Source organism: Tetrahymena thermophila (assembly GCF_000189635.1).
Source record: "Tetrahymena thermophila SB210 genomic scaffold scf_8254470, whole genome shotgun sequence".
NCBI classification, from domain to species: domain Eukaryota; phylum Ciliophora; class Oligohymenophorea; order Hymenostomatida; family Tetrahymenidae; genus Tetrahymena; species Tetrahymena thermophila.
In genome coordinates this window covers 470738-495273 of record NW_002476246.1, presented here as the reverse complement: position 1 = coordinate 495273, position 24536 = coordinate 470738, and the positions used below count along the sequence as shown (strand labels likewise).

The following is a 24536-nucleotide window of genomic DNA, read 5'->3' as shown; positions in this document are numbered from 1 at the left end:
AATAAATAAAATAAATAATTTATTAATCGAAAATAATTTAATTAACTAATGAAATATAAATAAAATTTTAAAAATTTTAATAAATTTATAATAAAATAAAATTAATATAGTAGTTTTTATTTATATTTTTTTATTTTTGTTGTTATTCATATTATTAATAATTCTTTATTTTTTATGCTTTAATATTAATTACTAAAGAAATTTGCTTGATTTTTTAGTATTATTATTGTTTATTTAAAAAACAGCTTATTTTTAGAAAATTTTAGAATACTAAAAATGAATTATTTTAATTTCGATGAAGATATTCATATCTTTCAAGTAGACTAGAAGTTAGAGGTCTTAAAATATCCTTCTTAAAGCATCAAGCAGTAAATAGACAATAGGTTAAAAGAAAATCCAAACAATTTATATAGCTTAACCATAAAATGCTAAATAAAATATGAATATTATTTAAATTAGAAATGCATTAAAAATAATAAAATTAATTTTAAAGTAAGACAAGAACAATGTAGATGCAAGATTTGACTTAGGTTCTATTATGTTTAAGTTCAAATTGAAATAGACCAGAAAATATTTTAGCCTAATTGATGAGTATTAGTAGATTGCGAATTAATATTGGAGGAAAAATTATATTGAGAGTGTAATTCTATCAGAAAATATGGATTTGAACAACTATCTGAAGATCCATTAACTTAAAATGAATCCTTAAAACTTTTGAATAAAGCTAAATAAATTGGAATTTATGATTATAATATTATAAGAAAGATTTCATTTTCTGAATTTAGCTTAAAGAATTATGAAATTATCATAAAAATAAAGTATTAAATGACCTATAAAAAAGTGAAGAACTCTACTTGAAATCTATTTAACTTGAAAATTTTTTATATGAATCTCATGCATAGCTAGCTTATATAAATCTTAATAAAAAGAACATTGAAAATGTAGTTAAACATTTTAAGAAGTGTATTTAAATTAAAAGTGATCATTCACCTACTCCTTACTCATAGTTAGCAGTCATTTACAGCAAAGATATAAAAGATAATGATAAATCTTACTACTATTTACAAAAAGGCTTATAATAGATTAAAAATGCCCTTATAAAAATTTAATAGCAGTATTGTAAAAATAAGATGAAACCTTTAGATAGACATACAAAAATCTTGAAAAAGATGAGCATAGCACCTATATTACATTAAACTAATTAAATAAAATAAAATAAGCTATACATGTATTTTATCTATTTTAGAATTGTTATATTGAGTATGCAATTATCAAATCAATCTTTAAATGAATAAGTTTAAATAATTTTGCTATAGAAACTTTATGACTATTTTTATTTTCTAACTAGAAAACAATGATATAACGTTATATATTTTATGTAATTTTTCTTTATATTTACTTAAATAAACAATAGATTTGAAATTAATTTTACTGTAAGCACCGATGGTTTAGTGGTAGAATAGAGCGTTGCCATCGCTTTGACCCGGGTTCGATTCCCGGTCGGTGCATTTTTGTTATTAAATAGACTATAAAAAATAACCTAAATTTAAAATTTACATATAAAGCTTATTTACATTTTAAGTTAAATATCTTTATTACTAATCAAATACATTTCCTACAAAAAGATTAAATATAAACAAAATAATTTACCTATATTTTATTAACTTTTTTATTTATTTATTAAATGTATCCTCTTCTTATATTCAATAACTAAATTCGAATTTAATAAGTAAAAATCATAGAAAAAACTGTAAACAAAAAACAAAAGATAGGAAAAGTATTAAAAATGAATATTAGATAAAAAATATTATTTACTGTATTATTACAGATATATAATTTATGTTAAGGTTAAGTAGCAGATGACTGTAATAGCTAAAGAGGTTAATACTTTGACTTTTCACAAAATTCATGTTTATAATGCTAGAATTCATGTTACAATTGCTTAGATCAAAATAAATGTTCATCATGCAATTTATAGACATTTTTGGTAAATTATTAAAAATTAGAAAAACTATTTATGTTTTCGATGGTAAAAGGACTACTAAACTAGCCAGTGCTAAAATTAATGCAAAGAAGGTGAGTATTAATCGAGCTTTTTTGGGGAATGCTAAGAATGTGAAATTTAGAATTGTCAAATATGCGACTCATCTTCTACTTGCAAATAATGTTAGTAAGGTTGGAGTCTATCATAAGATTAAAAGGCGTGTCTTAATAATATTTGCTTTTAGAATTCAAATTATTTTTACAATCCTTCAACATAGCAATGCTTACTATACTGTCAAGAAGGATAAGATGATAATAATAATAGAGTTTGTAATCCTTTTGTTTAAATAGGTGATATATATTCCTAAATAATACCTTCTCACCTCTATAGTAGCTGTATTATTTATAAACTTAAACTATTTACTGTAGAAGGCAAAAAATAAGTAAAAATTTATTTAATTAATTATCTTTCTATATCAATTTAATGTTTTTCTAATCTAAATAATAATAATAATAATAATAATAATAAGTTGATTGTTCTTTGTGAGAATCAAATCATATTTTATAGTTTAGAAAGTTTGGTACCACTGCAAATGATAAATCTAAGTGGAATCTTAATAGATGCTGTTTAATAAGATAATTTAATCTATATTTTGTTATAATCAAATGGCGAAGGTATAGTTGCAATATTAAATCTTCTGAATCAAGAAATAAACTATTAAAAAACTTAATTATAGTGTACTTTATAATAATTTAGTGGCTATTAACTTACTTGCTTTGAAGACGCTTACAAATTAACTTAGTTAGATATTTTCAGTTTAAATTAAATTAGTTTTAACTATTCAACAGATAATATAATAATAGTTACAAGTTTTACATAAAATGATTTGCAATAAAATGAGTAGTAATAAAACAGTGGTAGAATATTAGATGCAAAAAATAATAATGATGATCTACTTGATAAAAAAGATTATTTTAGAAATCTATAGACAGGACAAATTAATTTTGAGCCTTAGCAAAATCAAGATAAAATATTCATAAAACCATTAGAAATTCCTTTATTATAGTATCAATAAATTAATTTAAATAGTATATTCTATTACTTCAAATCATATAATGAAATTGGCAAATTAGTTGTTTTCAAACCTAGCACAAATTAATTGTATTATTTGGATATTACTAATCCAAATAATCCTTTATTAGCTGCTAATTTAGTAAATGTAGGTAGTCTAGTGTGCTATAGTTAAATTAATAAAACAGTTACATTTGTTTTATCTTAAAATTATACTAATTATTACAGTTACTTAGCAAATATACAGTATAATTAATCTTCTTCTGAATATTATATCTAAATGGTAAAATTAATTTTATTTTTAATATTTGATTTTTCAAAAAATTATAAAACGAAAATAAGGATTTCAAGTTTTTTATGAGCAAAATATTATTGAAATTATAAGTGCTAGAACCTTTTTATTGTATTTAAGCCCACTTGTGAGCAAAAAAATTTTACTCATTAATTTTTAACCATAGAAAAATTATTTTTTATTTTTTAAATTAAAAATATTTGAAGCCCTAAAAATAAAAATAGAAATTTTATTTTATACTTAATAATAAAATTAGATAAGAAAATTAGATCATAGCTAAGGAAATTTAAATTTATGTCTTATTGACAGCTAGACTCTTTTAACTGTTACTGCAAATAAGTTAGGTAAGTTTATTAAATTAAGTAAAATTATTTATAAACTTTTATAATAGGATGCTAAATTTATAACTTGAATAATTCAGATACCAATTTGTAATTTAGTTATAATTTTACTACGAAAAATAATTTAATCATAGAATAGGCATTAATAATTGAAAGTTCTTTCATAATTACTATAACTTAAGTTAATACAATTAATACATTAGTAAAAGTTATTCCTTATAATTAAAATGGATTTTAAACTAAAGATATCATAAATTATCAAATTTCGATCAATTATTTTGGTTAAATTGCATTAATAAAGTCAGTGTTTTATGATTAATACAATTAAATATTGTATATATCAAATTAATATGAAATCGAAATAATATCAGCTGATTCAAAATAGGAAAAACTTTATGCTAATGTTTAAGGAAGTAAAATGAGTTTAAATTATGGTTAATTAATAGATCTTCATTATTCTGATACTGATGGAGCTACATATCTTACTTATAAGTATGGATTTAGCATTATTTATGATGACTTTAAAAAGCAACCGTTTACAAACTATATTCATAAATAGCTCTATAAATCATAAATATTCGAATAATACTTTTTCTTAATAAGCGATTTTTATTGTATAATTATTGATACAAAATAAAAAAAGATATTAACTTTTAATATCGATTTATCTAACGTTACATAATTATAATTTAAATCAAATAAATATTATGTTTTAGCTGTTTATAAAAATCAAAATTCTTAATACTCAATTTTCATTGTTTAAGGATATAATTAAATTTTATCATACTAATTTGAATCTGATCCAAATTTTGAAAATCAATCATTTTTTTAATTTGGTAATAGAATGATTTCATAACTAGAAGAAGGTATTTTTAGATAGTATATAATTTAAGCATAATAATTAGAAAAAGAGTATTAGTTTACGGGTTTTACTCTTAATAACAATATTCCAAATAGTCAAAATTAGTAAATTATTAAAGTAGAAGGTTAAATTACTTAACTAATAGCTTTTAATTATGAAACCTAATCTATGATTTATTACGATTATACAGCTAAACCTAATACATTTTATGTTGTTTGTAGCATAAATACCTATACTAATACTATTTACGGTTTTAAAGGTTATTATTTATAATTTTTTAATTTATTAAATCAAAAATTGTTAGAATTAAGAACATCTTCAACTAAAGTATCATGCAATACATAACAAGCTAAAAACTATTAAATCATTTTATTAAATGGAGCTTTATATAGATATAACTTGACTGATTTTACCAATATAGATATATCCTCTTAGTATAAAGCTTTGAATTTTTTTATTTATAATTCATAATTTTCAAACTTTCTAAAAGATGGAAAATAATTCATTATTTTCAATATCAATAATGTAAGTATTTAAAATTTTGTTGCAATTTATAAATTATTTTTTAATTTTATAATATTAGAATCAAACTGTGATTTATGATGCAGATGCAATGATGTTAAAATAAACAGTTTTAAATGTAGATTAAGATGTAAAAATATATAGAGCTTTAGGTAAAAATTAAATTGCTTTATTCAATAGTACATATGCAGCTACTATTTATGATAGCAATAGTGCATTTACTACTGTAGATTATAATCTTGGCAATTTAATCTCTTATAAGCCAAATTTAATAAAAAAATTTTTAGTATTTTAATAAAATTCTAATTTAGTGTTGTTTAATGTGCAGACAAAGTAACTTTAGTACTTGTGTAAATTTTTAATAAAAATAATTATTTGTTCTTTTAATTATAAAATTTTTGTTTTAAAGATACTATTTAATAGGTAGGCGAAGATCAAGTCATTAATTAGAACTTAGTAATTATTGAAAAAGATATCTATGTTTTAATTTAGACAGAAACTAATTAATTTTTATTATTAAACAAAAATAATCAAACAATGATAGTCTATAATAATTACACTGCAGTTTTTTTTTCTTAAGAAATAGAAACGTTTATTATTTAAGACTCTAAGAATAATTAATTATTGGCACACTAATTTAAGAGTGATAAATATGTTAAATTCTAAAGTAGTTTAATAGATTCTTTATCTACTATAACAAATAATTTTATATTCATCAAATAAATAAACTGTTTAGTAATTTAGTTTTCAAGTTATGATAAACTTGTGGTTTATAATTTTGAAAAATCATAATTTTACTTAATCACAATAGGTAAAAGTAATACATTTTACTCTCTTTATATCTATTAAGAAGCAAATAACATTTTAACACTTGATGATTATTCTATTTATAAACTCTAATTATTTGAAAAGAGCTTTAAATACTCTTAAAAAAGCATAGATAATTCTATTTAAACATTGATATCACATTTTTAGATACATTCAAAATATATTTACTATAATTTTGCTTCAGATATTATGTTTTTAGTTAATAGATAAAGTACTGTGTTTGGATTCAAGATTCAACCAGTATTTTAATAAATTTGTTAAATACCAACGGATAGTATTTAGATTTATTAAATTTCATCTCAATCAATGGTAAGTTTATTACTTTTTATTTATCCTTAAAATAACTTTTTTTTTAATTTAGAAAATTATTTTGATTTCATAGAGTTATATATATTCAATAGATTTGAATAACTGCTCAGTAATTCAAAATTAATCTCAGGGATTTTATACTTAATCTGGAATGGATTTAAGTTTTATGAATACAATTCTAATAGATTCTTAATAAGATTTAGTTTATGTTATTAATAGTCCAAAACTAAGTATTTATTAACTTTCTAACCTATAATTTTTATTAGGTTATTAATATGAAAGTGGCTCAGCATCTGTAATTCCTTAAATTATTGAACAGACAAACGAAATACTTATCTATCATAAAGGTGTGATTACAAATTTTGATATTAATTTATCTTTGTTTGGAAAATAAGAGTTTAATAATAAACTCCTTATTAAAAATTATTTTTAATTTAAGGTAGACAATAATTAGTATTATGTTGTCTTATATTAAAATACAGGAATCATCTAAGTAAAAGATAAAGAATTAAAAAATATTCTCTATATCAAGCTATAATCTCCTTTAACACTAAACGGTTTCAATTTACTAATTAATAAAGTTAATAATACTACATTAATAATTTTCTTGTCAAGCTAGTTAATTTAAGTTTTTGATATAACTTAAATGCAAATAATAAAAAATATTAACTTATAATTTTAGTGTTTATCAATTAAATTTTATTAGCAAAGCTCATATTGTTAAGTTGGTTAAACATAGATTTTTAAGCTTCAAAATAATTTCTTATTTACTTAAATATTTTAAATGAGCTAATCTAATGACAAAATTATTGAATATTATATTCTATCAGAAGACTTATTAGCAATAGTTAACGATAATTATTAACTGTTAATATTTTCTCAATAATATAAATTACAGCAAGTTGTAAATATAAATCTTCAAAGGAATTCACAAGTATTTTTATTTCTTTCTTATTTTATATCTTTTGATTTTTAATAATAAATTACTATTTATTATAGGTTTAATTATTTAATAATACTTACCTTGCAATCAGTACAGCATAATCTTTAGCGATTTTTAACATTACTCTATCATCTATGGAAGTTAATCCAAACAATTTACTACTTTAGATAAACGAATAGAATTATATGCAATATTTTACTATATTGACTTAGTTAAATAACCCATTGCTAGTTTATTCTTCAAACTATCAAGCCTATGTTTATGATCTAGTTTAGTAAAAAATAATGTGCTACCTTTAGAATTCTTAATAATTTGGTCAAAAATTTGTATTTGATGAAAAGTATTTTTACATCATAGGATATTCAAATGTAATAATATATGATGTAATATCGTTCAATTATATTAACTATTACAAGCACAACTCATTTAAGCACTCTTAAATAGTAGACATCCAAAGAATTTATCAAGATTATTTTATTTTGATTTGCAATAGTGAAATACAAATAATTATAGTTAATACTCATTATTCAGAGTTGGTTTAAAGCTTCAAAGATATCTTTTAGCCTGAAGAACTCAGTTTTAATTTATTATTTGATAATTTTAATCAATTGTCTGGAATAGATATTTAAGTGATCAGCTCAGATGCAAAATTAAATTTATTTACTTACAGTCTTAATTAAACCTTTTTTTAGTAAAATTAAATTTCTTAAATCTAAGTCATCTATGGTAATTAAATTGAAGAATACTATTAAACAGTAAATATTATTCTATTTTTTAATTTTAAATCTAATTATTAATCACCCTATTTTCTCGAAAAATATCCAATCACAAATTTAATTAGAAATTATAAAAATTTATTGATAATTTCAAAATTTTTTTATTTTGATATTTAATTTGTATTTAAACAATAGAGTTAAAGGTTACAGTAGAGGGCATCTAACCTTAATGGCTATTTAGGAGCATATAATATTTAAATATAGAAATAACTTTAAGACATTGAAATTCCTAAAATAAAGTTATTTTAGAATATTATATCCCCATTTACTCTAGTAAAATATAATACTCTAATAGATCCAACAGAAACAAATTAATAATTTTCAAATGTTTTGCTTACTAGTAATAATTTTTTAACAGAGGAAATATCTAATTAAAATATTTTAAGGTTGGCATTTATTTAATTAAATATAAAAGTAAATATCACTTCATAGGATTTAGAAATAAATAAATACGGATCACTCAATTATTTATTATTAGATTAAGTTAATTTAATATTCTTTAATTATTCTTCTACATTATTTATTAGCAATATCACTTAGGTAGTAATTTAAAGTATGACCATACAAGATTAGTATTTGCATAGAAATAAATCAGTAATAACTATATAAAATTCTTAGAGTGTACTAATTGAGTAACTAGATATAAAAAATATAAATTATGTTTTTGAAGAAATTAGTCAGGACACCTAAAATGGTTTTATTAAATTTAATAATATAACAAGGGTATATATTAACTATATGAATATCTAAAACTTAAAATGGAAAGGAAAAATTATTTAAATACTTTTTTCAAGTAATATAACTATAAATAATTTAATTATTGATAACTCGAAGTTCTAATAGTATAATTTAATTGAATTTATTATGCTTGATAATTTAGAAATAAAAAACTTGGTTTTAACAAATATTACCTACTTTAGTTAGTCTAAAAGAATTATGGAAACAGAATAGTCATAACACATTTCAAGAATAATTTATCTTTAAGGGGTTTATAAATCAATATTTTAAAATATTTAAGTCAATCAATTGAATAACACTGGTATACTATTAGCAGAATAATTCTAAAAAAATGATGTATCTTTATTTTACAATTCATATTTAAATTTTAATAAACTTACAATCTAAAATGTTACTATTGATTAAGATTTTAGCTAAATGAATATTCTTTTTGAAATAAACGCGTTGAATTGCATTTTTTCAAATACCAAATCAGAATACTTAACCTTAAATGGGATATTTGCCTAGATAGAAGCTAAAAATTAAATCTAAATTACAGATTCAAACTTTGCACATTTTCAATTTACTAATTCAAACGTAGGAGGAATTTTTAATGTTCAAAGTATGTATTTGTTTTTGAATAATACTAACTTTAAAAATAGTACCTCTTTAGGGTTTGCAAATGCTCTTTAAATATTATCAACCTAAAATTTATAGATATAATACTGTAAATTTATTAATTTAACTAGCAGCTCCATTCCAAAAATATCGTCATAGTAATCAGCTGGAGCTATAGAAATTAATTAAGCAGCTCAAGCTTATTTAAAATATAATACATTTAAAAGCTGTGTTTCTTAAAGCTCAGGAGGTTCTTTATACATAAGTTTGCTAAATTAATAAAGTTTTATAATCATAGATCAATGCATATTTGAAAATAATTATTCTAAATTAAAGTCTGGAGGTGCAATTTTTGTAGAAAATTCATATAATATAACGGTTATTTCAAGTACATTTAATAGAAATTAAGCAAAATCTGAAAAAGGAGGGGCTATAGCAATCATAAATTCTAATTTGTTTATTCTATAAGATACTTTATTTGAAGAAAATGAATCACTGATAGGTGGTGCTATTTGGTATGATTAATAAAGCTCAATAAAAAATTCAAAAGAAGTAAAATACTCTAACAACTCTGGTAAGTTTATATAATATATTATTTTATTAAGGAAGAAATTTATTTTTTTGATTTTTAAATTCCAAAAATATAATTTTAATTTGTTGTGATATTTTTGTTGTTTCATTTTTTATATTTTATAATATTCATTAAATTTTAATATAAAATAGGAATATGTTATGGTTAGAATTTAGGCTCTCGTCCCAGATCTATTCAGAGAGTAACATAAACCAATAAAATCATATTAAATAATGAGATTACAGGTGTATCTAGTGGTAATTAGTTAAAGAACATGGAGTATTTTAATTTTTTTGATGAAGAAAATAATCCATTGAAATGTATAGATATTAATAGCATATAGTATTCGCCTTCTTCTGTAATTAGTGAAGAAATGAATAATTATAATATTTAAATTGATACCTAAAAGACATAAAATATTTTGGTGAAATAATAATAAATGTTAATTAAGAATAAAATACATTAACTATATGAGTTCAACCCTATAATATTGTTTAAATAATATATGGACTAAACTCTATATATCGTTTCAAATGATGATAACCTCTAAATGTAAATTTAAATATAATTTAGAGAATGTTAAGTGGGAGAAATCGTTTAAGTTGATTCTGGTTTTGTTACGTAAATATGTTATTTTTTATATTTAAATTTATTTTTTTTTGCTTTAGGTGTTACTTATGTCCATAAGATAGATATTCCTTAGTTATACCGAATATCGAGAGAGATTAAAATTAGCTAAATTGTTTAAAATGTCCTATATAGGCTAAGAGCTGTTCAGGAAATTCCATCATACTTAATAATGGCTATTGGAGGATTAATAAATTGTCTGATGAAATTTATTCTTGCAACACAAAAGGATGTATAGAAGATGATTCAAGTAGTAAATTTGGATGCGATAAAGGATATATTGGTCCTCTATGCGATACTTGTGATAGTAAAGGAGAAATTTGGAATGAGCATTTTGGTAAAAAGAATAATGATGAGTGTTTACCTTGCAAATAAGCTCTGTCTTAATATCTTTATTTTTTTGCTCTTATTTTATTTTATATTTTTTACATCACAAACAGCATCAATAGCTAATTCAATAAGAAAATGATACTTTTTAAGCTAGATGTTTTGAGAAAAATGGATCTTTTTATAACCAGTAAGTCATGCTCACAGGGTTAAGATTTATATTTGTGGATCAAGATTTTCATAAACTATTTTCAAATATTTCAAATATTCTTTTTATTCACTGCTAATATTCCTTAATAAATTGAGTAAATAATAAATGTTTTTGGTGAACCTGTTAAAATGACTGTGGCCAGCTTAGATTGTTTGTTCATTATGACAGATAAATTTCCACTTTGGTTTTTTAGAATTATCATTTAAATCAGTTCTGTATTTATTTAATATTTATTGATATCTTTGATTGCATCCTATATTTTTAAAAGAAAAAAATTAAAGTTGAGCTTAGTTAGCTAAAAAAGATATACTTTTATGATGGTATTTACATTCTTTTACTTATTTTACTAACCTTCAATTTCAAAGTTACTGTTATAGGGATTGTTTTGTAGATAAATAGCTTAAAAATAGTATTTAATTGCTTAGCTTAACTATGAATGCTATTCAGATATTCATTTGATCTACATATTTACTATTATTATTCCTTTCCTATTCATATGGTGCGTTTTTATACCTTTTTATTACTATAGAAAACTAAAAGCATTTTAACATTCGCCTAAGCTAAGTAATAGATATGATTAGATATTAACTCATGGTATATTGTATAAAAGCTATAAAACATAATATGCATATTGGGAGCTAATTAAGATACTTAAAAAATTTTTGTTGATGATATTAATAAATACTTAATTAAGCCCAATCATTTAGATTATATTGATATAAATAATTTTATTATTTTATTTATATTTTTAAATCACACTATCACCATTTTAAAATTAATAACAATAGAATTGTGAAAAGTTTTTGATTTTAAGACTCAATTATAGCTTTATTGTTTTAGGTTTTATGATTTAAGATAGTCAAGATACTGTTTTCAGTGTATTCAAAGTTTTAAGTTATATTAGCTTAATTGTTATTAATCTCTAAGTTTTGTTTATGTTAATATAAATAACTTTTAATAACATAGAAATAAAACTGATTAATGGGTAAAATAATGAAAGTAAAATTACTTAGTTGATAATAAGTATGAAAAGATATTTACCATATTTGATGAATTTTATAAGAATTAGAAGAGTGAGCTATATAAGAGTACATTATTTGTGGAAAAAAGTAATCATCAAATTTAGAAAAATAAATATCTCAAAGTTAAAGGAATCATAAGAATTTAAAATATTTTCACAAAGTATATAATAATAAAATGGTTAATGCAAGATTTAAGAAAAATAATAATTTAAAGATACAGAGTATTAAATTAACAAGTAATACTCTAATTTAGAATCTAAAGCTCTTAAGGATGACTTAATTTTAAGTAGCCATACAACAAAAAATGACAAATAGTTAATATTTGATTCTCAGCTTATTTAGGAATTAGTAATTTTTTTATTTAAATTAATCTATTAATTTTTTTTTTTGAAAATAAGGATTAACAAGTAAATCTGCCAACTTCTCCAGTTATGAATTACTTTTATAATAAGAAAACAAAAAATCATTGAATTTTTATAAAATTTTTATATGTTTGTGTTTTAAATCTTTGAGAAAAAAAATTTAGATATAATAATTTAAAAAAATAACTTATTTTATGTGAACACAATTTTAATTTTATTTACGAACTGAGTAAAAATTATAAATAAAAAAAGTAAATAATATAAAGTTTATAAATATTCATATTTTGAAATAAATGAGTTACTTTATAAAAAAAATCTGTTAATATCGAATTTATAATAAATTAATTGAGAAAATTACTTATTTTATTTTTAAAAATTCTTTAGAAAATACAAGATTTTTTAAAATATAACCAATACTTTCATAAAAATACTTATGATCAATTTTTAGAAGCTAGTATATAATTATTTGATATATTAATAGATTTTGATGCTGAAAATAGTATTCTATTTATAGTCTAATTATTTATGTTATTGTGTATAAATGAATTTTATATTCATTTTTTTTATTTAGTTTTCTTCGTCTTTAATGGTATGTTTATTTAACAAGTCACAATTTTCTGATTGCTTATGTAGTTCTATGATATGGTTGCTTTCATTATTTTTAGGCTAAACTAATATTTATTTTTATTTAATTTAATGTCTTTATATTGATACCATAGATATATCTAATTATGACTAAGGAACTAGACTTAATTTCTTCTTCATAAATCTTAATTTATCAACCGAAATTTAAGAAGTTAGTATGAAAAATTTATTTTATTTATTCTATTCCTCTGCGAGTTTTTCTTATTTTAACTTTTCAATCTCGGCTTTTGGTTTTATGAGTGTGCAAATAAAATCTTTAACAAGATTATAAATACCTTTTAATAGATCTACAACAACACTAAAAATATGTATACTTAAAATTAAAGATGCACTACCAACTATAATCCATCCTATGTTAAATCTATTTTCCTCTCTTTAACTTTCATCATCTTTAACTAAGAAGCAAATTGTAACCTGCATTATTACTAGTAACACCTCACTTATTCCATTTTTTATATTAGCAGATTTTTCTTCTTAAGGCTTAATGTATAGATAATAAATTGATAGGAAAATATTCATAGAATTAATAATAACCATTTAAAAGTATACTTATCCATAAAAATACAATAAAACCATCATGTAAATAATTTTTCTAGCATAAATAATTACATTGGTATATCTACTCCACTTATACTGTAACTATTTTTATCTGGTTACTTTTTCATGCTCAATTTTTTATAAAAATTTTTTTTCATTTGAAGTCTTTAGATTAGATTCGTTTATTTTATTTTCTTACTTTTTATTCTATTATTTAGAATTTTGATCATTTTAAGGTATCACTAAACCTCCTATAATTGATCCAAATTACATTTGAATTTATGGGTCATTTAAGTTTTTGCAATTTTTTATGAAAATTGTTAACATTATTGGATATATTATAGTGAATAAAAAGGTTATAGAAAAGAGTGTGTAGTTAATAAAAGCAAGTGATTCATCAAATTAAAATCTGTAAAACTATAATAGAGAAGATAATAATAAATAAACATACACACATCCAATCATATCAAAAAAACCACAAAATTCCTAATTTTTTTAAATAATAAATTATTAAATTTAAGATTTAATCAATCATATGTAATGCTAAATTAAAAAGAATTGTCTTTTATATATTATATTGAAAATAGATAAGTGATGAATAAAATATTTTAGTTTTTATTTTTATAAGTATTTTATATTTTTTTATTTTATTTAATAGAGTGAATTGATATAGAATATTGCTTTATGACTATATTTGCCTTAACTAATTCCATAATTTACCAGATAAATAAATTTATAAATATAAATTAATTGAAAAATTATTTTTTTTATTTTAAAACATTCTTAGAAAATACAATATTTTTAAAAAATATGAACAATTACTTTCATAATAATACTTATGATGGATTTTTAGCTGATAATAAATCATTATTAGATATATTAATAGATTGAGGTGCTGAAAATAGTATTCTATGAGTAGTCTAATTATTTATGTTATTGTGGATAAATGAATTTTATAAATTCATTTTTTCATGGTCTGGAGAGTTTTTTAATTCAAAAGAAGAGTTTTTCTATTCATTTTTTTTAATTTAGTTTTCTATGTCTTTAAGGGAATGCTTATTTGACTAGCCATAATTTTCTGATTGCTTTTGTAGTTCTATGATATGGTTGCTTTCATTATTTTTAGGCTAAACTATTATTTATTTTTATTTGGTTTAATGTCTTTATATAGATACCTTAGATATATCTAATTATGACTAAGGAACTAAGCTTAATTTCTTTTTTATACTTCTTAATTTATCAATCGAAATTTAAGAAGCTAGTCTTAAAAATTTATTTTATTTATTCTATTCCTAAGCGAGTTTTTCTTATTTTAAGTTTTCGATCTCTGCTTTTGGTTTTATGAGTGTGCAAATAAAATCTTTAACAAGATTATAAATACCTTTTAATAGATCTAAAATAACACTAAAAATATGTATAGTTAAAATTAAAGATGCACTACCAACTATAATCCATCCTATGTTAAATCTATCTTCCTCTCTTTAACTTTCATCATCTTTAACTAAGAAGCAAATTGTAACCTGCATTATTACTAGTAATACCTCACTTATTCCATTTTTTATATTAGCAGATTTTTCTTCTTATGGCTTAAGGTACAAATAAAAGATTGATAGGAAAACATTCATAGAATTAATAATAATCATTTATAAGTATACTTATCCATAAAAATATAATAAAACAATCATGTAAATAATTTTTCTAGCATAAAGAATTACATTTGTATATCTACTCCACTTATACTGTAACTGTTTTTATCTTGCTAGTTTTTCATTTTCAATTTTTTATAAAGATTTGTTTTCATTAAATGTCTTTAGATTAGATTGGTTCAAGTTGTTTTCTTGTTTTTTGTTCTATTCCTCAGAATTTTGATCATTTTAAGGTATCACTAAACCTCCTATAATTGATCCAAATTACATTTGAATTTATGGGTCATTTAAGTTTTTGCATTTTTTTATGAAAATTGTTATCATTATTGGGTAGATAATAGTGAATGCAAAGGTTAAAGAAAAGAGTGTATAGTTAATAAAAGTAAGTGATTCATCAAATTAAAAACTGTAAAACTATAATAAAGAAGATATTAATAAATAAACATACACACATCCAACCATATCAAAAAAGCCACAAAATTCCTAATTTTTTTTAAATAAAAAATAAGTCAAAACTAGCTTAGTAAAATTTCATAACTTTTTTAAATAACTTAAAATAATTGATAAAAATATACCCATCCACTTTTGATTTTATTTCTTATATATACTCTTATAGAAGTTATAGGAATATAAGATAGAATTTTGATAACTCCATATATTGCTATGATACCAGCCATAGTTGTAAGAGATTATCCTGCTCCATTAAAAAAATATCTATTTAATTAAAAATATTTAAACAAATTTATTTGAAAAATGATATTTTACGCATCATATCCATTATCAATGAATTTCTTGGGAGTGTACGGTTGAGTATAATTAGAATCCATTAAATAAACTTATATTGCGTTTGGAATGAAAGCAAACTGGAAATTTTAAAATATAGAACAAAATGACATAACATTATCAGGATATCTAACATCAATAAAGAGCATAAAATAAATAAAAGTTGTTAAATCTATTGTACTAAAAAGAACATAGGTATTTCCTATCACTATCATAAGTATCATCATTATAAGTAAGGAAGAGGAAGCTCCAGAAGCAACTTATTTAGTCTGTTAAGACTATTAAATTTAAGATTCTGAAAGAACTACATATTCATTAAGTTTTACTTCTTTTTGTGGATCGACTAAGTTATTAATCTACACAAAGCTATGATCTTTCATCTAAACTACCAAGTTCTTATTTTTACAATTTTCTTATAATTTTAATTAAATTTTTATTGATTTTTCCTAAACCTATAGGATAGTAACTTAAAAAGGGTTTGCATAATCTTATATTTAGATTTTTAATTAACTATCAAAATTTTAATCTTCCATAACTATTTAATTTTTAAAAAGTAAAGTAACATTATATCCTACATTTTAAATGACAGTTTACTAAACAGAGAAATCATTCTATATTGATAAAATACATTAAGAATCAGAATCTAAATTATATTTATCATTACATGTTTAGCATAGATTTGGCTTATATGGTTAACATTGACTACACTGAAGAACTTTGCATTAAGTTGAAACACACTAATTTGTAGATGGATCTAATACATATCCAGAATTACAGCTTTTACATTAAGTTTTATTATTTGGAGGGTCTTAACATTCTTTGCAGTTGTCTAAGCTGCAATTGAGCTAGCATTAAACAGTTTAACCAATTAGATTAAAGTGATATTCAGTAATGCATTATTGACATGTACTCCCATCTAAAGGATCACATTTTTAACAATATTAAACATTGCACTAACATTAGTTCGAACTAAAGTTATATCCATTTTAACATTACAAGCAAATGTTTCCATTGTTTGGGTCACATCTTTTACAATTTGCAAAATTACATTTATTTGTTTAACTTATAGGATCATAGGTATAACCTGGCTTAGGAGAAATACATATTTTTCCATTGTTTGGATCGCATTAATTACAGCTGTTTACTTAGCAATCACATGATGTTCTAGAAGAATTTAATAAGTAATTATTCACACATGTATTACATATATTTCCATCTGTTGCACTACATTGGCTGCAATTCTAAACATTACATAAGCAAGATCCACTTTATGAAATTATGAAATTTGAATAACAAATTTAACACATGAGCCCATTAAGAGGAGTGCACGTTTAGCATCCATAAACTTAGCAAGTACAAATTGGCGATTAGATACCTACTGGTGCATAGTTTGTTATGCAGCTATCGCATAAATTACCATTTAAAGAATTACAAGTTTAGCAATTAGAAACATTACATAAACATTTACTATTTATAGGGTTCAGATTATATCCACTAACACAAGTTTAGCATTAAGTACCATCTAAAAGATTACACTGAGAACAATTTGGAATAGCACATGAACACTACTTTTTGTCTAAGCTAATTAGATACCCATTTACACAAAAATCACAAATTGTACCATCTTAAGAATTGCATGCTTAACAATTTTACACAGAGCATGAACAAGTAGTTTAATCAATGCTTTATATATAACCATTTATGCATGTCTAACATAAACTAGGTTAACCAATTACACATTAACTACAATTGTCTACATTACAAGGATAACAAGAAGTTCTGTCTGAACTTAAAGAAAAATGATTTTAGCATTGCTAACAAAGTCCTAAAATTCATATTTAAATAAATATTTTTTAAAATTAAATTTTATAAAAAAAATTATTTTTATTGGATTTAGAAAATATATTAAATTAACTAAATACCTTCTCCTGAGCAGCTTAAGCAGTTTTAAATTGTACACAAAGCGCAATTTACCGGATTTGCGGTTACTATATAATAATTACCTGTAGGGTTACACAAAGTACATTATTGATTTTAATCACATTACTAACAGTCATTTCCGCTGCAATTTTTACTGCATAGGCCTGTTTAAGGATCACGTGAATACAATAGAGGGCACATCACAAAAGTACAAGTATAAGAGATAGGATCATAAGTATATCCTAATTAGCACTAAGAGCATTAGCTTGGATTTGGACATTAAATGCAATTATTTACAGGGCAACCACATGTATAAAGAGAATAATTTTTATGTTCATAGATAAGAATAGTCTAAGAATTTAAGCATTTGTATTAAGATAAATTTACTTATCCAGGACAAATTTACCACTTATAGTAAGTATTTTACTTTTACATATAACATTTAGTACTGTAGGCTTAGCAAAATGAAAATGTTGATTAATATTAGTCTAATTTAATTATAAAAATAATATTATTATTTACAAAAGTTTTAATTTCAATTTAATTATTAAATTTAAACATAGATTTATATTTTATATTGAATACTATTTATTTTAAACCATTAAATTAAAGTTTAAATTTACATGCAAGACAAGCCCTTCCAGGATTTGCAATACAATTTTTGTTAGCATCTAAGGAATAACCTGGTAGACATTTAACACAAGTAGCTGTTTGTGAAGAAAGAGAGCTTTTGATACATGAAAAGCAATTGTTTATGTTGCAATCTTAAGTTTATTCACATACTTTTTATCCTGATTGTAGTGTATACCTATCAAACCCTTAAAGACAACTGCTGCAATTAGTACTGTTTAAGCAAATATCGCAATTTTCTACACAATTAGCCCATGTTCTTAACTTTAAAACACCATACCATGAAGAATCACTAATTACATGTTATACGAACTTCACTTTTATCTAGTCTGATGCTAGATATTAATTCAATTAAACTGTTTCCTTACTTACTTACAAATTTCCAGACCAAAAAGAACATTTTAGTTTATAATTATATTCCAAACTCGTACCTGTATTTGCGCCACTATAGTATTAACTGAACAAAGAAGTATTTCCATCAAATATAGACATATTTAAGAAGTCATCTTTCACTAAATAAACTAAATCAACACCAAAAAAAGAATAAGGTTATGTGATTGATTTTATCAGTTAGAATCCTTTAGGATCACTAGACATATCTGGTGATAATATGTCAATATGAATTCCATTATCTGTTCTCGAACATTAATATTGGCAAGTTCCACCAGAAAAAGAACCAGAAACTAATGACCAATACTAGCTAAAAATATTAGAGCAGGAAAGACTAGGAGTAAAATCTTAATAGTAGATCACTTCTAACCCTATTTATTAAAATAAAATTAATAGCTTTTTTAATATTTAACTTCTACGTATTTTATGTTAAACAAAAAAAAGTAGAATGATCATTTAATGAAAAATAAAGTAATAGATATACCTCTCACAATAATACCATTAATTGCTAGGAATAAGACAAGTAGAAAGAAAAATTATTACATCATTTTTTAGCTAAAATATACTTAAATAATATTCCTCTCTATTTACTTTTTGAATTAATCTGAATTTTGTTTTTGACAAAATTTTGTTACTTTTAAAAAAAATAATATATAGATAAATCAAATACAAATAGTTTTTAGATACACAAATAACGAAATAAATCAGTCTTTTGAATACCATATAAAAACATATATATGGAATATAATCAAACTAAACACAACACCATTGAATTTTTTAAAAGATAATCTCAACTCCTTGATATTTGAATCTGATTAATTTATTTTTACAAAGATATTAAATAAGGAATAATAATTAATTTTGATTAGTTGTGCTTACTCAAGTTATAATTCATGATATACTTAAAAATAAAAATATTTATGCCTTCTACATTTTTTCAAGTAAATTTAAAGTATTGATTTAAAAAGATATTTTACAAGGATTATTTTAAGTTCATCTCTGATAACAAATTTGAGTAACCAAGTACTGATTTTACCCTTATGTCATATTACTTAAAATACGCACTTTCTGATATTTGCTTTAATTCAAAATTATTAAATAAATGCATTATAAATATATTTTATATCACATATACACCAAATTATTTATTAAATAATATATAATTTAATTTTTACTATATTAACTCTAAATTTTTTGATTTATATTATTTTTCAATATTTCATATAAAGTTGATTAATATTTATTTTGAAATAAATGAGTAACTTTATAAAAAAAATATGTGTTTATCGAATTTAAATAAATTAATTGAAAAAAATTTTTCTTTTTATTTTAAAACATTCTTTAGAAAATACAAGATTTTTTTAAAATATGAACAATACTTTCATAAAAATACTTATGATCTATTTTTAGCAGCTAGAATATAATTATTTGATATATTAATAAATCATGGTGTTGAAAATAGTATTTTATTTATAGTCTAATTATTTATGTTATTGTGTATAAATGAAATTTATTAATTGATTTTTTAATGGAATGGAGAGTTTTTTAATCAAAAAGAATTATCATTTTTTTTTATTTAATTTTCTTCGTCTTTAAGGGTTTGTTTATATAACAAGTCACAATTTTCTGATTGTTTTTGTAGTTCTATGATATGGTTGCTTTCATTATTTTTAGGCTAAACTATTATTTATTTTTATTTTATTTAATGTCTTTATATTGATACCATAGATATATCTAATTATGACTAAGGAACTAAGCTTAATTTCTTTTTCATAAATCTTAATTTATCAACCGAAATTTAAGAAGTTAGTCTTAAAAATTTATTTTATTTATTCTATTCCTCAACGAATTTTTCTTATTTTAAACTTTCTATCTCTGCTTTTGGTTTTATCAGTGTGCAAATAAAATCTTTAACAAGATTATAAATGCCTTTTAATAGATCTACAACAACACTAAAAATATGTATAGTTAAAATTAAAGATGCACTACCAACTATAATCCATCCTATATTAAATCTATCTTCTTCTCTTTAACTTTCATCATCTTTAACTAAGAAACAAATTGTAACCTGCATTATTACTAGTAACACCTCACTTATTCCATTTTTTATATTAGCAGATTTTTCTTCTTATGGCTTAATGTATAGATAATATATTGATAGGAAAATATTCATAGAATTAATAATAACCATTTAAAAGTATACTTATCCATATAAATACAATAAAACCGTCATGTAAATAATTTTTCTACCATAAAGAATTACATTTGTATATCTACTCCACTTATACTGTAACTACTTTTATCTTGTTAGTTTTTCATATTCAATTTTTTGTAAATATTTGTTTTCATTTGAAGTCTTTAAATTAAATTCTTTCAAGTTGTTTTCTTATTTTTTGTTATATACATCAGAATATTGGTCATTTTAAGGTAGCACTAAACCTCCTATAATTGATCCGAATTACATTTGAATTTTTGAGTTATTTAAGTTTTTGCAAATGTTTAATTAACTGTCAAAATTTTAATCTTCCATAACTATTTAATTTTTAAAAATTAAAGTGATATTATAGCCAACATTTTAAATCACGGTTTACTAAACAGAAAAATCATTCTTTATTGATAAAATACATTGAGAATCATAATTTAAATTATATTTATCATTACATGTTTAGCATAGATTTGGTTTATATGGTTAGCATTGACTACACTGAGGAACTTTGCATTAAGTTGAAACACACTAATTTGTAGATGGATCTAATACATATCCAGAATTACAGCTTTTACATTAAGTTTTATTATTTGGAGGATCTTAACATTCTTTGCAGTTATCTAAGTTGCAATTCAGCTAGCAGTAAACAGTTTAACCAGTTGGATTAAAGTGATATTCAGTAATGCATTATTGACATGTACTCCCATTTAAAGGATCACATTTTTAACAATATTAAACATTGCACTAACATTAGTTTAAACTGAAGTTATATCCATTTTAACATTACAAACAAATTTTTCCATCGTTTGGGTCACATCTTTTACAGTTTGCAAAATTACATTTATTTGTTTAACTTATAGGATCATAAGTATAACCTGGCTTAGGAGATATACATATTTTTCCATTGTTTTAATCACATTAATTACAGCTGTTTACTTAGCAATCTCATGATGTTTTAGAAGAATTTAATAAGTAATTATTCATACATGTATTACATGTATTTCCATCTGTTGCACTACATTGGCTGCAATTCTAAACATTACATAAGCAAGATCCACTTTATGAAATAATGAAATTCGAATAACAAATTTAACACATGAGCCTATTCAGAGGAGTGCAAGTTTAGCATCCATAAACTTAGCAGGTACAAATTAGCGATTAGATACCTACTGGTGAATAATTAGTTATGCAACTATCACATAAATTACCATTTGAAGAATTGCAAGTTTAGCAATTAGAAACGTTACATAAGCATTTACTATTTAAAAGGTTCAAATTATATCCACTAACTCAAGTTTAGCATTAAGTACCATCTAAAAGATTACACTGAGAACAATTAGGAACAACACATGAACACTACTTTTTGTCTAAACTAATTAAATATCCATTTACACAAAAATCACAAATTGTACCATCTTAAGAATTGCATGTTTAACAATTTTACACAGAACATGAACAAGTAGTTTTATCAGAGCTTTAAATATAACCAGCTATACATGTCTAACATAAACTAGGTTAACCAATTACACATTAACTACAATTTTTGACATTACAAGGATTACAAGCAGTTCTGTCTAAACTTAAGGAAAAATAGTTTTAGCATTGCTAACAAAGTCCTAAATTTCAAAATTAAATAAATATATTTTTAAATTTAAACTTTTAATAAAAAATATTATTTTTTAAAACTCGAAAAATTTTATTTTTTTGAGTTTAGTAAATAAATAAAATAATTAAATACCTTCTCCTGAGCAGCTTGAGCAATTTTAAATTGTACACAAAGCGCAATTGACTGGATTTGCGGTTTCTATATAAAAATTACCTGTAGGATTACATAAAGTACATTATTGATTTTAATCACATTACTAACAGTCATTTCCGCTGCAATTTTTACTACATAGACCAGTTTAAGGATCGTGGGAATATAATACAGGGCATATCACAAAAGTACAAGTTAAAGAGATAGGATCATAAGTATATCCTAATTAACACTAAGAGCATTAGCTTGGATTTGGACATTAAATGCAATTATTTACAGGGCAGCCACATGTATAAAGAGAATAATTTTTATGTTCATAGATAAGAATAGACTAAAAATTTAAGCATTTGTATTAAGATAAATTTACTTATCCAGGACAAGGTAACCAAGTAAAGTAAGTATTTTACTTTTACAAAAAACATTAACTACTATAGGCTTAGCAACCTTAAACCATTGATTAATACTAGTCTAATTAAGTAATAAAAATAAAATTATTATTAAAAAAATATTTTTATTTAAAATTATTTCAATTTGATAATTAAATTTAAACATAGAATTATATTTTATATTGAATAATATTAGTATTTTTAAACTATTAAATTATAATTTAAATGTACTTGCAGGACAATCTCCTCCAGTATTTGCAATACAATTTTTGTTAGTATCTAATGAATAACCTGGTAGACATTTAACACAAGTAAATGTTAGAGAAGAAGCAGGACTTTTGATACATGAAAAACAATTTGTTATGTTGCAATCTTAAGTTTATTCACATACTTTTTATCCTGATTATAGTGTATACCTATCAAACCCTTAAAGACAGCTGCTGCAGTTCGTATTGTCTAAGCAAATATTACAATTCTCAACACAATTAGCCCATGCCCTTAACTTCAAAACACCATACCAAGAAAAATCACTAGTTACATGTTATTTAAACTACAATTTTATAGTGTCTGATGCTAGATATTAATTTAATTAAACTGTTTCCTTACTTACTTACAAATTTCCAGACCAAAAAGAACATTTTAGTCTATAATTATATTCCACATTCGTACCTGTACTACCGCCGCTATAATTTTAACTGAACAAAGAAGTATTTCCATCAAATATATTCATATTCAAGGGGTCATCTTTCACTAAATAAACTAAATTAACACCAAAAAAAGAATAAGGTTTTGTAATTGATTTTATCATTTAGAATCCGCTAGGATAATTAGACATATTTGTTGAAAATATGTCAGCATGATTTCCGTTATCTGATCTCTAGCATTAATATTAGCAACTTCCACCAGAAAAAGAACCAGAAACTATAGACAAATACTAGCTAAAAAGATTAGAGCAGGAAAGAATAGGAGTAAAATCTTAATAGTAGACCACTTCTAACCCTATTTATTAAAATAAAATTTAATAGCTTTTTTAATATTTAACTTCCATATATTTTATGTTAAACAAAAAAAAGTAGAACGATATTTAATGAAAAATAAAATAATAGGTAAACCTCTCACAATAAAACGGTCAATAGTTGTTAGAAATAAGACAAATAAAAAGAAAAATTATTTGATCATTATTTAGCTAAAATATACTTTAGAAATATTTCTCCTCTTTGTTACTTTTTCAATTTATCTGAATTTTTCTTTTTG

The 24536-nt window shown here is 22.3% G+C and overlaps 7 protein-coding genes across 7 annotated transcripts; 3 read left to right on the top strand and 4 right to left on the bottom strand. All coding sequences in view use genetic code 6, as the record gives it.

Annotated features, from left to right (window-relative positions):
• Positions 1 to 548: 548 nt before the first annotated feature.
• TTHERM_001089069 (transmembrane protein, putative) lies at positions 549 to 986 on the bottom strand (the record flags this gene model as incomplete). The annotated part of the gene is made up of 1 exon (XM_012799423.1): positions 549 to 986. One exon carries the CDS (start codon positions 984 to 986, stop codon positions 549 to 551), a length of 438 nt encoding a protein of 145 aa, XP_012654877.1.
• Positions 987 to 1733: 747 nt separating this feature from the next.
• Positions 1734 to 5153, top strand: TTHERM_01089040 (hypothetical protein; the record flags this gene model as incomplete). The annotated part of the gene is made up of 6 exons (XM_001011740.2): positions 1734 to 1987; positions 2037 to 2426; positions 2514 to 3338; positions 3604 to 3691; positions 3739 to 4809; positions 5134 to 5153. The coding sequence occupies exons 1-6, from the start codon at positions 1787 to 1789 to the stop codon at positions 5151 to 5153; spliced, it is 2595 nt and encodes an 864-aa protein (XP_001011740.2). The 5' UTR covers positions 1734 to 1786.
• A 35-nt stretch (positions 5154 to 5188) lies between these two features.
• TTHERM_001089039 (transmembrane protein, putative) lies at positions 5189 to 5613 on the top strand (the record flags this gene model as incomplete). Its single annotated transcript, XM_012799422.1, has 2 exons — positions 5189 to 5422; positions 5482 to 5613. The coding sequence occupies 2 exons, from the start codon at positions 5189 to 5191 to the stop codon at positions 5611 to 5613; spliced, it is 366 nt and encodes a 121-aa protein (XP_012654876.1).
• Positions 5614 to 6943: 1330 nt separating this feature from the next.
• Positions 6944 to 12501, top strand: TTHERM_01089030 (transmembrane protein, putative). The gene is made up of 6 exons (XM_001011739.2): positions 6944 to 7143; positions 7209 to 7907; positions 8064 to 9837; positions 9987 to 10455; positions 10503 to 12369; positions 12420 to 12501. The coding sequence occupies exons 1-6, from the start codon at positions 6994 to 6996 to the stop codon at positions 12489 to 12491; spliced, it is 5031 nt and encodes a 1676-aa protein (XP_001011739.2). The 5' UTR covers positions 6944 to 6993; the 3' UTR covers positions 12492 to 12501.
• A 159-nt stretch (positions 12502 to 12660) lies between these two features.
• Positions 12661 to 14030, bottom strand: TTHERM_001089029 (hypothetical protein; the record flags this gene model as incomplete). The annotated part of the gene is made up of 2 exons (XM_012799421.1): positions 12661 to 12761; positions 12815 to 14030. 2 exons carry the CDS (start codon positions 14028 to 14030, stop codon positions 12661 to 12663), a joined length of 1317 nt encoding a protein of 438 aa, XP_012654875.1.
• Positions 14031 to 14389: 359 nt separating this feature from the next.
• On the bottom strand, positions 14390 to 19482 carry TTHERM_001089028 (hypothetical protein; the record flags this gene model as incomplete). Its single annotated transcript, XM_012799420.1, has 6 exons — positions 14390 to 15694; positions 15787 to 15925; positions 15977 to 17819; positions 17917 to 18402; positions 18538 to 19305; positions 19419 to 19482. The coding sequence occupies 6 exons, from the start codon at positions 19480 to 19482 to the stop codon at positions 14390 to 14392; spliced, it is 4605 nt and encodes a 1534-aa protein (XP_012654874.1).
• A 1001-nt stretch (positions 19483 to 20483) lies between these two features.
• On the bottom strand, positions 20484 to 24330 carry TTHERM_01176650 (hypothetical protein; the record flags this gene model as incomplete). Its single annotated transcript, XM_971439.2, has 6 exons — positions 20484 to 21068; positions 21198 to 22084; positions 22127 to 22306; positions 22466 to 22756; positions 22879 to 23364; positions 23514 to 24330. The coding sequence occupies 6 exons, from the start codon at positions 24328 to 24330 to the stop codon at positions 20484 to 20486; spliced, it is 3246 nt and encodes a 1081-aa protein (XP_976532.2).
• Between the last annotated feature and the right edge of the window lie 206 nt (positions 24331 to 24536).